General features: G+C 37.6%; 1 protein-coding gene across 1 annotated transcript in view; it reads right to left on the bottom strand.

The window, feature by feature from the left end:
- adgrg1 (adhesion G protein-coupled receptor G1) overlaps positions 1–15,793 on the bottom strand; it is a 155,242-nt gene that overhangs the window by 48,203 nt on the left and 91,246 nt on the right. The window contains exons 2-3 of the mRNA XM_061963671.1: positions 10,080–10,155; positions 9,759–10,018 (exon numbers count right to left, since the gene is read on the bottom strand). Of these exons, the coding sequence (XP_061819655.1) occupies positions 9,759–10,018; positions 10,080–10,146 (327 nt within the window). The 5' untranslated portion in view covers positions 10,147–10,155. The remainder of the gene's footprint in view (positions 1–9,758; positions 10,019–10,079; positions 10,156–15,793) is intronic.

Below are 15,793 nucleotides of genomic sequence, written 5' to 3'. Positions count from 1 at the left end.
CACGAGAAAGTTTCTTGTGCGCACGAGATACAGGTCTAAAATTTTGTATTTATTTATTTTATTTTTTTTAGACATTTCTCCTGCGCACGAGAAAGCGATACATGTCTAAAAAAAAGCGATACATGTCTAAAAAAAAAAAAATTATAATTTTTTTTTATAACTATAAAAATTTTCTCGTGCGCACGAGAAAGTTTCTTGTGCGCACGAGATACAGGTCTAAAAATTTTTTTTAAATTTTCTTTAGACATTTCTCCTGCGCACGAGAAAGCGATACATGTCTAAAAAAAAAGCGATACATGTCTAAAAAAAAAAAAATTATAATTTTTTTTTATAACTTTATAAAAAGTTTCTCGTGCGCACGAGAAAGTTTCTTGTGCGCACGAGATACCACTCATATCGCGATACAGTTTGCCCAAACTTTTTACACTGAGGGCCACAGGCTTACTAGTTAAAGGATATGGGGGCCGTTTCGGTAGTTTCATCTTCAAAAACAGTACAACTTATAGATTTTTGAAAACAACTCGAAAATGCAATTTCGGTAGAAATTTCACGTGGATGCTTAAGAGCCAAAGTTGAACTGAAATGCTAACAGTTAAGCCCACTGGCCAGCTAAACAAAAAATAGGAGCAAAATGAGCTAAAATGCTAGTATGCTAACAGTACTATGCTAACATGCTAACAACCGCGTGCTTACAGTTAAAATTAGTGAAACAGCAACATATATGACACTTAGGTGTTTACCTGCTAAATGAACTAAAACACTGGCCAGCTAAACACAAAATAGAAGCAAAATGGGCAAAAAAAAAGGAAAAAATCTAGCATGCTAACAGCACTATGCTAACATGTCAATAATAGCATACTTACAGTTAACATTAGTGAAACACCAAAATATATGACACTTAGGTGTATACCTGCTAAATGAACTAAAACACTGGCCAGCTAAACACAAAATAGAAGCAAAATGGGCAAAAAAAGGAAAAAATCTAGCATGCTAACAGCACTATGCTAACATGCCGACAATTGAAACACCAAAATATATGACACTGAGGTGTATACCTGCTAAATGAACTAAAACACTGGCTTCTCTATGTAAACATTTTCATAGTTTGCACTATTTTCTTCCACTTTATTAAATCTTACATATTCCTTATTTTTGTGTTCAAGTCTTCAATGTGATTTTAGAAGTTTGTTTACATATTTTGAGTGTTTTCCCTGCTTGTTTTAGGTCATAAAAACACAATTAACTACCGCTATCGACCCACATACAACACTCATATCGCGATACAGTTTTCAGCCGTATCGGCTGAAACACTCGTAATAGTCCCTCCGCGTCATAGCCAAAACGGCAACTATTCAGGGCTCACTAATTGCCCTATACCAGGGGTGCCCAAACTTTTAACACTGAGGGCCACAGGCTTACAAGTCAAAGGATGTGGGGGCCGCTTCGGTAGTTTCATCTTCAAAAACAGTACAACTTATAGATTTTTAAAAACAACTCGAAAATGCAATTTCGGTATAAATTTCATGTGAATGCTTAAGAGCCAAAGTTGAACTGAAATGCTAACAGTTAAGCCCACTGGCCAGCTAAACACAAAATAGAAGCAAAATGAGCTAAAATGCTAGTATGCTAACAGTACTATGCTAACATGCTAACAACCGCGTGCTTACAGTTAACATTAGTGAAACAGCAACATATATGACACTTAGGTGTTTACCTGCTAAATGAACTAAAACACTGGCCAGCTAAACACAAAATAGAAGCAACATGGGCAAAAAAAGAGAAAAAATCTAGCATGCTAACAGCACTATGCTAACATGTCAATAATAGCATACTTACAGTTAACATTAGTGAAACACCAAAATATATGACACTTAGGTGTATACCTGCTAAATGAACTAAAACAATGGCCAGCTAAACACAAAATAGAAGCAAAATGGGCAAAAAATAAAAAATCTAGCATGCTAACAGCACTATGCTAACATGCCAACAATTGAAACACCAAAATATATGACACTGAGGTGTACACCTGCTAAATGAACTAACACACTGGCTTCTCTATGTAAACATTTTCACATTTTGCACTATTTTCTTCCACTTTATTAAATCTTACATATTCCTTATTTTTGTGTTCAAGTCTTCAATGTGATTTTAGAAGTTTGTTTACATATTTTGAGTGTTTTCCCTGCTTGTTTTAGGTCATAAAAACACAATTAATTACCGCTATCGACCCACATACAACACTCATATCGCGATACAGTTTTCAGCCGTATCGGCTGAAACACTCGTAATAGTCCCTCCGCGTCATAGCCAAAACGGCAACTATTCAGGGCTCACTAATTGCCCTATATCAGGGGTGCCCAAACTTTTTACACTGAGGGCCACAGGCTTACAAGCCAAAGGATGTGGGGGCCGTTTCGGTAGTTTCATCTTCAAAAACAGTACAACTTATAGATTTTTAAAAACAACTACAAAATGCAAGTGTTCAATGTGATTTTAGAAGTTTGTTTACATTTTTTTAGTGTTTTCCCCGCTTGATTTAGGTCATAAAAAACACAAATAATTACCGCCATCGACCCACATACAACACTCATATCGCGATACAGTTTGCCCAAACTTTTTACACTGAGGGCCACAGGCTTACAAGTCAAAGGATGTGGGGGCCGCTTCGGTAGTTTCATCTTCAAAAACAGTACAACTTATAGATTTTTAAAAACAACTCGAAAATGCAATTTCGGTAGAAATTTCACGTGAATGCTTAAGAGCCAAAGTTGAACTGAAATGCTAACAGTTAAGCCCACTGGCCAGCTAAACACAAAATAGAAGCAAAATGACCTAAAATGCTAGTATGCTAACAGTACTATGCTAACATGCTAACAACCGCGTGCTTACAGTTAACATTAGTGAAACAGCAACATATATGACACTTAGGTGTTTACCTGCTAAATGAACTAAAACACTGGCCAGCTAAACACAAAATAGAAGCAAAATGGGCAAAAAAAAAAGAAAAAATCTAGCATGCTAACAGCACTATGCTAACATGTCAATAATAGCATACTTACAGTTAACGTTAGTGAAACACCAAAATACATGACACTTAGGTGTATACCTGCTAAATGAACTAAAACACTGGCCAGCTAAACACAAAATAGGAGCAAAATGAGCTAAAATGCTAGTATGCTAACAGTACTATGCTAACATGCTAACAACCGCGTGCTTACAGTTAACATTAGTGAAACAGCAACATATATGATACTTAGGTGTTTACCTGCTAAATGAACTAAAACACTGGCCAGCTAAACACAAAATAGAAGCAAAATGGGCAAAAAAAGAGAAAAAATCTAGCATGCTAACAGCACTATGCTAACATGTCAATAATAGCATACTTACAGTTAACATTAGTGAAACACCAAAATATATGACACTTAGGTGTATACCTGCTAAATGAACTAAAACACTGGACAGCTAAACACAAAATAGAAGCAAAATGGGCAAAAAAAAGAGAAAAAATCTAGCATGCTAACAGCACTATGCTAACATGTCAATAATAGCATACTTACAGTTAACATTAGTGAAACACCAAAATATATGACACTTAGATGTATACCTGCTAAATGAACTAAAACACTGGCCAGCTAAACACAAAATAGAAGCAAAATGGGCAAAAAAAAAAAAAATCTAGCATGCTAACAGCACTATGCTAACATGCCAACAATTGAAACACCAAAATATATGACACTGAGGTGTATACCTGCTAAATTAACTAAAACACTGGCTTCTCTATGTAAACATTTTCACACTTTGCACTACTTTCTTCCACTTTATTAAATCTTACATATTCCTTATTTTTGTGTTCAAGTCTTCAATGTGATTTTAGAAGTTGGTTTACATATTTTGAGTGTTTTCCCTGCTTGTTTTAGGTCATAAAAACACAAATAATTATCGCTATCGACCCACATACAACACTCATATCGCGATAGAGTTTTCAGCCGTATCGGCTGAAACACTCGTAATAGTCCCTCCGCGTCATAGCCAAAACGGCAACTATTCGGGGCTCACTAATTTCCCTATATCAGGGGTGCCCAAACTTTTTACACTGAGGGCCACAGGCTTACAAGTCAAAGGATGTGGGGGCAGCTTCGGTAGTTTCATCTTCAAAAACAGTACAACTTATAGATTTTTAAAAACAACTACAAAATGCAAGTGTTCAATGTGATTTTAGAAGTTTGTTTACATTTTTTGAGTGTTTTCCCTGCTTGTTTTAGGTCATAAAAACACAAATACCGCTATCGACACACATACAACACTCATATCGCGATACAGTTTTCAGCCGTATCGGCTGAAACACTCGTAATAGTCCCTCCGCGTCATAGCCAAAACGGCAACTATTCAGGGCTCACTAATTGCCCTATATCAGGGGTGCCCAAACTTTTTCCACTGAGGGCCACAGGCTTACAAGTCAAAGGATGTGGGGGCCGTTTCGGTAGTTTCATCTTCAAAAACAGTACAACTTATAGATTTTTAAAAACAACTCGAAAATGCAATTTCGGTAGAAATTTCATGTGAATGCTTAAGAGCCAAAGTTGAACTGAAATGCTAACAGTTAAGCACACTGGCCAGCTCAACACAAAATAGGAGCAACATGAGCTAAAATGCTAGTATGCTAACAGTACTATGCTAACATGCTAACAACCGCGTGCTTACAGTTAACATTAGTGAAACAGCAACATATATGTCACTTAGGTGTTTACCTGCTAAATGAACTAAAACACTGGCCAGCTAAACACAAAATAGAAGCAAAATGGGCAAAAAAAAAGAAAAAATCTAGCATGCTAACAGCACTATGCTAACATGTCAATAATAGCATACTTACAGTTAACATTAGTGAAACACCAAAATATATGACACTTAGGTGTTTACCTGCTAAATGAACTAAAACACTGGCCAGCTAAACACAAAATAGAAGCAAAATGGGCAAAAAAAGGGAAAAGATCTAGCATGCTAACAGCACTATGCTAACATGTCAATAATAGCATACTTACAGTTAACATTATTGAAACACCAAAATATGACACTTAGGTGTATACCTGCTAAATGAACTAAAACACTGACCAGCTAAACACAAAATAGAAGCAAAATGGGCACAAAAAAAAGAAAAAAATCTAGCATGCTAACAGCACTATGCTAACATGCCAACAATTGAAACACCAAAATATATGACACTGAGGTGTATACCTGCTAAATGAACTAAAACACTGGCTTCTCTATGTAAACATTTTCACACTTTGTACTATTTTCTTCCACTTTATTAAATCTTACATATTCCTTATTTTTGTGTTCAAGTCTTCAATGTGATTTTAGAAGTTTGTTTACATATTTTGAGTGTTTTCCCTGCTTGATTTAGGTAATAAAAAACACAAATAATTACCGCCATCGACCCACATACAACACTCATATCGCGATACAGTTTTCAGCCGTATCGGCTGAAACACTCGTAATAGTCCCTCCGCGTCATAGCCAAAACGGCAACTATTCGGGGCTCACTAATTGCCCTATATCAGGGGTGCCCAAACTTTTTACACTGAGGGCCTTACAAGTCAAAGGATGTGGGGGCCGTTTCGGTAGTTTCATCTTCAAAAACAGTACAACTTATAGATTTTTAAAAACAACTCGAAAATGCAATTTCGGTAGAAATTTCACGTGAATGCTTAAGAGCCAAAGTTGAACTGAAATGCTAACAGTTAAGCACACTGGCCAGCTAAACACAAAATAGGAGCAAAATGAGCTAAAATGCTAGTATACTAACAGTACTATGCTAACATGCTAACAACCGCGTGCTTACAGTTAACATTAGTGAAACAGCAACATATATGACACTTAGGTGTATACCTGCTAAATGAACTAAAACACTGGCCAGCTAAACACAAAATAGAAGCAAAATGGGCAAAAAAAAAAGAAAAAATCTAGCATGCTAACAGCACTATGCTAACATGTCAATAATAGCATACTTACAGTTAACATTAGTGAAACACCAAAATATATGACACTTAGGTGTATACCTGCTAAATGAACTAAAACACTGGCCAGCTAAACACAAAATAGAAGCAAAATGGGCAAAAAAAATAATCTAGCATGCTAACAGCACTATGCTAACATGCCAACAATTGAAACACCAAAATATACGACACTGAGGTGTTTACCTGCTAAATGAACTAAAACACTGGCTTCTCTATGTAAACATTTTCACACTTTGCACTATTTTCTTCCACTTTATTAAATCTTACATATTCCTTATTTTTGTGTTCAAGTCTTCAATGTGATTTTAGAAGTTTGTTTACATATTTTGAGTGTTTTCCCTGCTTGTTTTAGGTCATAAAGACACAATTAATTATCGCTATCAACCCACATACAACACACATATCGCGATACAGTTTTCAGCCGTATCGGCTGAAACACTCGTAATAGTCCCTCCGCGTCATAGCCAAAACGGCAACTATTCAGGGCTCACTAATTGTCCTATATCAGGGGTGCCCAAACTTTTTACACTGAGGGCCACAGGCTTACAAGTCAAAGGATGTGGGGGCCGTTTCGGTAGTTTCATCTTCAAAAACAGTACAACTTATAGATTTTTAAAAACAACTCGAAAATGCAATTTCGGTAGAAATTTCATGTGAATGCTTAAGAGCCAAAGTTGAACTGAAATGCTAACAGTTAAGCCCACTGGCCAGCTAAACACAAAATAGAAGCAAAATGAGCTAAAATGCTAGTATGCTAACAGTACTATGCTAACATGCTAACAACCGCGTGCTTACAGTTAACATTAGTGAAACAGCAACATATATGACACTTAGGTGTTTACCTGCTAAATAAACTAAAACACTGGCCAGCTAAACACAAAATAGAAGCAAAATGGGCAAAAAAAAAAGAAAAAAATCTAGCATGCTAACAGCACTATGCTAACATGTCAATAATAGCATACTTACAGTTAACATTAGTGAAACACCAAAATATATGACACTTAGGTGTTTACCTGCTAAATGAACTAAAACACTGGACAGCTAAACACAAAATAGAAGCAAAATGGGCAAAAAAAAAAAAATCTAGCATGCTAACAGCACTATGCTAACATGCCAACAATTGAAACACCAAAATATATGACACTGAGGTGTATACCTGCTAAATGAACTAAAACACTGGCTTCTCTATGTAAACATTTTCACATTTTGCACTATTTTCTTCCACTTTATTAAATCTTACATATTCCTTATTTTTGTGTTCAAGTCTTCAATGTGATTTTAGAAGTTTGTTTACATATTTTGAGTGTTTTCCCTGCTTGTTTTAGGTCATAAAAAACACAAATAATTACCGCTATCGACCCACATACAACACTCATATCGCGATACAGTTTACCCAAACTTTTTACACTGAGGGCCACAGGCTTACAAGTCAAAGGATGTGGGGGCCGTTTCGGTAGTTTCATCTTCAAAAACAGTACAACTTATAGATTTTTAAAAACAACTCGAAAATGCAATTTCGGTAGAAATTTCACGTGAATGCTTAAGAGCCAAAGTTGAACTGAAATGCTCACAGTTAAGCACACTGGCCAGCTAAACACAAAATAGAAGCAAAATGAGCTAAAATGCTAACAGTACTATGCTAACATGCTAACAACCGCGTGCTTACAGTTAACATTAGTGAAACAGCAACATATATGACACTTAGGTGTTTACCTGCTAAATGAACTAAAACACTGGCCAGCTAAACACAAAATAGAAGCAAAATGGGCAAAAAAAAGAAAAAATCTAGCATGCTAACAGCACTATGCTAACATGTCAATAATAGCATACTTACGGTTAACATTAGTGAAACAGCAAAATATATGACACTTAGGTGTATACCTGCTAAATTAACTAAAACACTGGCCAGCTAAACACAAAATAGAAGCAAAATGGGCAAAAAAAAGAAAAAATCTAGCATGCTAACAGCACTATGCTAACATGTCAATAATAGCATACTTACGGTTAACATTAGTGAAACACCAAAATATATGACACTTAGGTGTATACCTGCTAAATGAACTAAAACACTGGCCAGCTAAACACAAAATAGAAGCAAAATGGGCAAAAAAAGGGAAAAAATCTAGCATGCTAACAGCACTATGCTAACATGCCAACAATTGAAACACCAAAATATATGACACTGAGGTGTATACCTGCTAAATGAACTAAAACACTGGCTTCTCTATGTAAACATTTTCACACTTTGCACTACTTTCTTCCACTTTATTAAATCTTACATATTCCTTATTTTTGTGTTCAAGTCTTCAATGTGATTTTAGAAGTTTGTTTACATATTTTGAGTGTTTTCCCTGCTTAATTTAGGTCATAAAAAACACAATTAATTACCGCCATCGACCCACATACAACACTCATATCGCGATACAGTTTTCAGCCGTATCGGCTGAAACACTCGTAATAGTCCCTCCGCGTCATAGCCAAAACGGCAACTATTCAGGGCTCACTAATTGCCCTATATCAGGGTTGCCCAAATTTTTTACACTGAGGGCCACAGGCTTACAAGTCAAAGGATGTGGGGGCCGCTTCGGTAGTTTCATCTTCAAAAACAGTACAACTTATAGATTTTTAAAAACAACTACAAAATGCAAGTGTTCAATGTGATTTTAGAAGTTTGTTTACATTTTTTGAGTGTTTTCCCTGCTTGATTTAGGTCATAAAAAACACAAATAATTACCGCCATCGACCCACATACAACACTCATATCGCGATACAGTTTGCCCAAACTTTTTACACTGAGGGCCACAGGCTTACAAGTCAAAGGATGTGGGGGCCGCTTCGGTAGTTTCATCTTCAAAAACAGTACAACTTATAGATTTTTAAAAACAACTACAAAATGCAAGTGTTCAATGTGATTTTAGAAGTTTGTTTACATTTTTTGAGTGTTTTCCCTGCTTGATTTAGGTCATAAAAAACACAAATAATTACAGCTATCGACCCACATACAACACTCATATCGCGATACACTTTCCAGCCGTATCGGCTGAAACACTCGTAATAGTCCCTCCGCGTCATAGCCAAAACGGCAACTATTCAGGGCTCACTAATTGTCCTATATCAGGGGTGCCCAAACTTTTTACACTGAGGGCCACAGGCTTACAAGTCAAAGGATGTGGGGGCCGTTTCGGTAGTTTCATCTTCAAAAACAGTACAACTTATAGATTTTTAAAAACGCAATTTCGGCAGAAATTTCATGTGAATGCTTAAGAGCCAAAGTTGAACTGAAATGCTAACAGTTAAGCACACTGGCCAGCTAAACACAAAATAGAACCAAAATGAGCTAAAATGCTAGTATGCTAACAGTACTATGCTAACATGCTAACAACCGCGTGCTTACAGTTAACATTAGTGAAACAGCAACATATATGACACTTAGGTGTTACCCAAACTTTTTACACTGAGGGCCACAGGCTTACAAGTCAAAGGATGTGGGGGCCGTTTCGGTAGTTTCATCTTCAAAAACAGTACAACTTATAGATTTTTAAAAACAACTACAAAATGCAAGTGTTCAATGTGATTTTAGAAGTTTGTTTACATTCTTTTAGTGTTTTCCCCGCTTGATTTAGGTCATAAAAAACACAAATAATTACCGCCATCGACCCACATACAACACTCATATCGCGATACAGTTTCCAGCCGTATCGGCCAGGCCTAGTACACAGTCTACTTGCTAGAGTGTCCATCTACCTGTAACTTCAGCTGGTCCTGCAGGGGCTCCCAGTATAGGCAGAAGTAACTCTCTTCCTCGGCGTGGAGCGCGTCGTGGCGGAGGTGATGCACGCCGGAGCGCCTGCACCGCGCCGCCATGTGCCCCGAGACCTGCAGGGACCTGTTGTCGGCCGATACGGAGAGGCCGCCGCAGCCGGGTGTGACGTTGAAGCTCACGCTCAGCGGGTGTTTGCCGTGGCGCCACGTGCCGCAGAAGGCCAGGTCCCGGTCGGCGGAAGCTGTAGACGCCGATGACACGTCACTGAATGTCGTCCGCCGTTCTCCTTGAAGGGATCTTACCTGCGAAAGGGAGGATGACGAAGATGGCGAAGGCGGTCCGCAGACTGCAGACGAGCGGGGATGCCATCAGTGTCACCTGCAGTGCAAAAGAAGGAAAGTAGAATTGTGACAGAGTTCAGTTTAAGGCTTATGCGTCGACGCGTCGCATATTTACGTCACACTACCGTCATGGCGGAGCGCAAAGCAGACGATGCGAGCGAGGGGAAAAAAGCACGCCAAAAGTCGTCAAAAGTGTGGGAGTATTTCAATAAACGGCCTAATAATGTTGTAGCGGCGAACATGCAGACTCCACACAGAAAGATCCCGAGCCCGGGATTGAACCCAAGATTACTCAGGACCTTCGTATTGTGAGGCAGATGCACTAACCCCTCCTCCACCGTGCTGCCCCATTTCTGAACATTTATCTAAAAAAAAAAAAAAAAAAAAATAAGGTTGTTGACTCCGTTTCTGACTATTTTTTATCCAAAAAAAAAAAAAAAAAAAGGTTGTTGACTCCGTTTCTGACTATTTTTTATCTAAAAAAAAAAAAAAAAAAAAAAAAAAATCTTAAGTTGTTGACGTTTCTGACCATTTTTTATCTGAAAAAAAATAAAAAATAAAATCTTAAGTTGTTGACTCTGTTTCTGACTATTTTTTATCCAAAAAAAAAAAAAAAAAAGGTTGACTCCGTTTCTATTTTTTATCTAAAAAAAAATAAATAAAAAAAATAAATCTTAAGTTGTTGACGTTTCTGACCATTTTTTATCTGAAAAAAAAAATTAAATAAAATCTTAAGTTGTTGACTCCATTTCTGACCATTTTTTATCTGAAAAAGAAAATGAATACAAAAAAAATCTTAAGTTGTTGACTCCGTTTCTGACTATTTTTTATCTAAAAAAAAAAAAAAAAAAAAAAAAAAAAAATCTTAAGTTGTTGACGTTTCTGACCATTTTTTATCTGGAAAAAAAATAAAAAATAAAATCTTAAGTTGTTGACTCTGTTTCTGACTATTTTTTATCCAAAAAAAAAAAAAAAAAAAAAGGTTGACTCCGTTTCTGACTATTTTTTATCTAAAAAAAAATAAATAAAAAAAATAAATCTTAAGTTGTTGACGTTTCTGACCATTTTTTATCTGAAAAAAAAAATAAAATAAAATCTTAAGTTGTTGACTCCGTTTCTGACCATTTTTTATCTGAAAAAGAAAATTAATACAAAAAAAATCTTAAGTTGTTGACTCCGTTTCTGACCATTTTTTATCTGAAAAAAATAAAAAAATAAAAAATACTTAAGTTGTTGACTCCATTTCTTTTTTTTTTTTTTTTTGTCCTGTCCAGCTTCTCAGGCAAATCATATAGTTGATGTAGATGCCCATGTCGGCTGTTCAGATTTACTTTACAAAAGAGAAGTGTAGGATACTTCTCTTGTTGCCTTATTTGTATTTGACTTTATTAAATGTATTTATATTATCATTTAGTGCAGCCGGGCCGGAGCAGGAGGGGATAGAAAGAGAAAAAAAAAGAAGACAGAGGGGGAAATTGTGGGGACAAGAGGGGGATTAGACAGAGAGACAAAAACAACAACAGCAAACAACAACAACAACAACAACAATAGAGCAACATCAGCAAATATGACATGTACAAATATGATGGTAAAAGTAATAGCAAATAAGCAGTTAGCGAAAAATAAAAAATAATACAGAAATGACAATGAGCATTATTACACTACAAATGGATCGATACAAATACCAATAGAAATAGCGCTATTGATAATGAACAATACCAATAATTTACCTTTATTATCAACAATACAGTTGTTTAAATGCAACAATACATATACGTAATGATAACTTGAGATACGAAAGAATGCAGAAAAATGGAGGGGGAGAAAGAGAAGCAACCGACATTAACCTTGTAGATTGTTATAGTCACAATAGGTTAAGCTTTGTCAGTGTGCCATGTGTTACACCCAGTTTACCCTAGGGCAACAACGTTGATATATGTTTGATGAAACGTGATTATGTGCATGAGTGTAAGTATGCATATGTACTTGTATATGTACAGAATGTGTATATGTGTTTGTACAATGAATGTATATGTACAGAATGTGTATATGTGTTTGTACAGTGAATGTATATGTACAGTATGTGTATGTTTGTATATTGAAGGTGCGTGTGGATGTACGAACATTAGGTAGGTAAATATGTACTGTATTTGTGTATGTATGTGGGAGCGTAGGTACCTATGTACGTATGTGAGCATATGTGAATTTGCATGTACAATACATTCGACTCCCAGAGTGCGTGGGAGCCAGAGCACGGCCCCATCACCCCCGAGAGCCCAACCCACAAACAGGAGGCGTGGTGCCCAGGGAACCAGGGACCACCGCCCCCACGCAGCCAAGCCGGCCAGCGACAGGAACCCCAGAGCCCGACCCACCGTACCGCCCACAAGGGCCAGCAGCAGGCCGCAGACAGACGCACCCGGCAGAGGACAGGGCACGAGAAAAGCAGGGGACAGCCAGACCCCAAGCCAGCGAGAGACCACACACCACACGGGCAGAAAGGCGAGACGCCCCGCCCGAGGGACCCAGAGACTCCCCGCAACCGGACGGGAAGACCCCCCCCCGCCCCACCGGCAACCGAGCCCCCACGAGCCCACCCCCCACCCCCCACCCCCGGAGAGCGCGGCGAGGCCAGCCCCCGGCCACCCCACCCAAATCGGCCGCCGCAGGACCACCCAGGCACAGGGCCACGGGAACCACCCACCCCACCCGCAGGGACCCCAACGATGGAGATGGAACAACCAGCAACCGCCCCGCCGAGCCCCCCCCCTGAGGGAGGGGAAAAATTAAAAAATAATATTAATAAAATATATTAAAAAATAAATAAATAAATTAATTAATTAATTAAAAAAAAAGAATTAAAAGAAGATCACAGACATGCTGACAAACAAGGTCACTACCCCAGCAACTGGCCGACTCGCAGCACCTCGGAATACCTTGCAGCACCAAGCTACCACAATAGACGCAGGGACTAGGCCCAACAGGCCCCAACTCCATTTCTGACCATTTATCTAAAAAAAAAAAAAAAAAAAAAAAAGTTGTTGACTCCGTTTTTGACTATTTATCTAAGGAAAAAAAAAAAAAAAAAAAAAAAAAAAAAGGTTGTTGGCTCCGTTTTTGACTATTTTTTATCTAAAAAAAAAAAAAATAAATAAAAAAATACTTAAGTTGTTGACTCCATTTCTGACCATTTATCTAAAAAAATAAATACATTTAAAAAAAAGGTTGTTGACTCCGTTTTTGACTATTTTTTATCTAAAAAAACATAATTCTAGATTCTATAAATAAAGCAGCGTGTTCTTATCTAGACGCTGCACAGCTTTGACAAAATAAAGTCGTTTTAACGATACCATGCAATCTGCACGCTGCTATCAAGGAACACAAACACACACTGGCACGTTACTGCACTCTTATCAATGGAAACAGTCTTCCACTTGAACACACACACACACACACACACACACACACACACACACACACACACACACACACACACACACACACGACCAACGATTTCCTTCCCCCCCCCTCTGGCAGTTAGATATTTTTCATTGCAACAAAGAGTGTGAAAGATGCTGACATGGACTTCAGTGACAACTTGAACTCCTCCAAGGCCCTAAAATGCCTTTAAAGAGTAGAATGCTGTGTTTTAAATGGAATACGGCATGCACTCCAGTCAGTACACTTCAATACAGTGTACTGTGTGCACCGTGTACTTGATACTTGAGTGCACATTAGGACAGTGTAGGGAAAGGGTGTCCAACATTTTTGACTGGGGTCGCATTGGGCTAAAAAAAATTGGCCGGTCGACTAGACTACAACCAAAGTATATACACACATATACTGTATATACACATATATAAATATATATATATACAAAACCCGTTTCCATATGAGTTGGGAAATTGTGTTAGATGTAAATATAAACGGAATACAATGATTTGCAAATCCTTTTCAACCCATATTCAGTTGAATGCACTACAAAGACAACATATTTGATGTTCAAACTCATAAACTTTATTATTTTTTTTTTGCAAATAATAATTAACTTAGAATTTCATGGCTGCAACACGTGCCAAAGTAGTTGGGAAAGGGCATGTTCACCACTGTGTTACATCACCTTTTCTTTTAACACGTACTTGCCAACCTTGAGACCTCCGATTTCGGGAGGTGGGGGTTGGGGGCGTGGTCGGGGGTGGGGCGGGGGGTGTGGTTAAGATATATATATATATATATATAAGAAATACTTGACTTTCAGTGAATTCTAGCTATATATATATATATATATATATATATATATATATATATATATATATATATATATAACTATATATATATATATATATATATATATATATAAATAAAATAAATACATACTTGAATTTCAGTGTTCATTTACAAACTACAACTCACAAACACTTTAGAGTTAGGCTCCACCATCAGAATGTGTACTTAAACTTATAAAGATCACATGGATATTATTCAGTGAGTTGATTCACCAAAACTAACCTGTTATACAGGAGGAAAAAGCACACAGGACGTTTCAATTGTTCACAGACTGGTCGCGCTCATCAGAATGACAAGACACCTCCCGGTCTGCAGGTGATAGCATTCAATTGGGAAGAAACGCCCTACTGCCCCCTACTGACCAATGTGAATACTGATAAATGTGTAATGACAGCTCCAAAAACGAATTCAAACCACAAAATAAAATAAATAAATCAACACAAAAATGTGACACATTATGGGTGGGTCACATATGCATGTACAGTAGATGGCAGTATTGTCCTGTTTAAAAGTGTCACAACATTGCTGTTTACGGCAGACGAACTGCTTTACGGTAGACACTGTTGTTGTGTGTTGTCAACACGTCACTCAGGTCCGCCTGAATTTCGGGAGTTTTTCGGGACAAAATTTGTCCCGGGAGGTTTTCGGGAGAGGCGCTGAATTTCGGGAGTCTCCCGGAAAATCCGGGAGGGTTGGCAAGTATGTTTTAACAACACTCAGTAAACGTTTGGGAACTGAGGAGACACATTTTTGAAGCTTCTCAGGTGGAATTCTTTCCCATTCTTGTTTGATGTACAGCTTAAGTTGTTCAACAGTCCGTTGTGCTATTTTAGGCTTCATAATGCACCACACATTTTCAATGGGAGACAGGTCTGGACTACAGGCAGGCCAGTCTAGTACCCGCACTCTTTTACTATGAAGCCACGTTGATGTAACACGTGGCTTGGCATTGTCTTGCTGAAATAAGCAGGGGCGTCCATGGTAACGTTGCTTGGATGGCAACATATGTTGCTCCAAAAGCTGTATGTACCTTTCAGCATTAATGGTGCCTTCACAGATGTGTAAGTTACCCATGTCTTGGGCACTAATACACCCCCATACCATCACACATGCTGGCTTTTACACTTTGTGCCTAAGAGACAAACTACATTTCTATCCTTTCCAGTATTTTATTGAAAAAACAAACAAACATACTAGCACCATACTTATTTTGATTATTGTTTCTCAGCTGTGTGTACATGTTGCAGTTTATAAATAAAGGTTTATAAAAAAAAGTTAAAAAAATAAAATTTTTTTTTTTTTTTTTAAATTGCCTCTGCGCATGCGAATGGATGACTAAATTAATCGCCAACTATTTTTATAATCGATTTTAATCGATTAGTTGTTGC

The sequence above is a fragment of the Nerophis lumbriciformis genome, linkage group LG06 (assembly GCF_033978685.3).
Source record: "Nerophis lumbriciformis linkage group LG06, RoL_Nlum_v2.1, whole genome shotgun sequence".
In the NCBI taxonomy this organism is placed as follows: domain Eukaryota; kingdom Metazoa; phylum Chordata; class Actinopteri; order Syngnathiformes; family Syngnathidae; genus Nerophis; species Nerophis lumbriciformis.
Note: the sequence above shows the minus strand (reverse complement) of the source record. Positions and strands in the feature narration are given on the sequence as shown.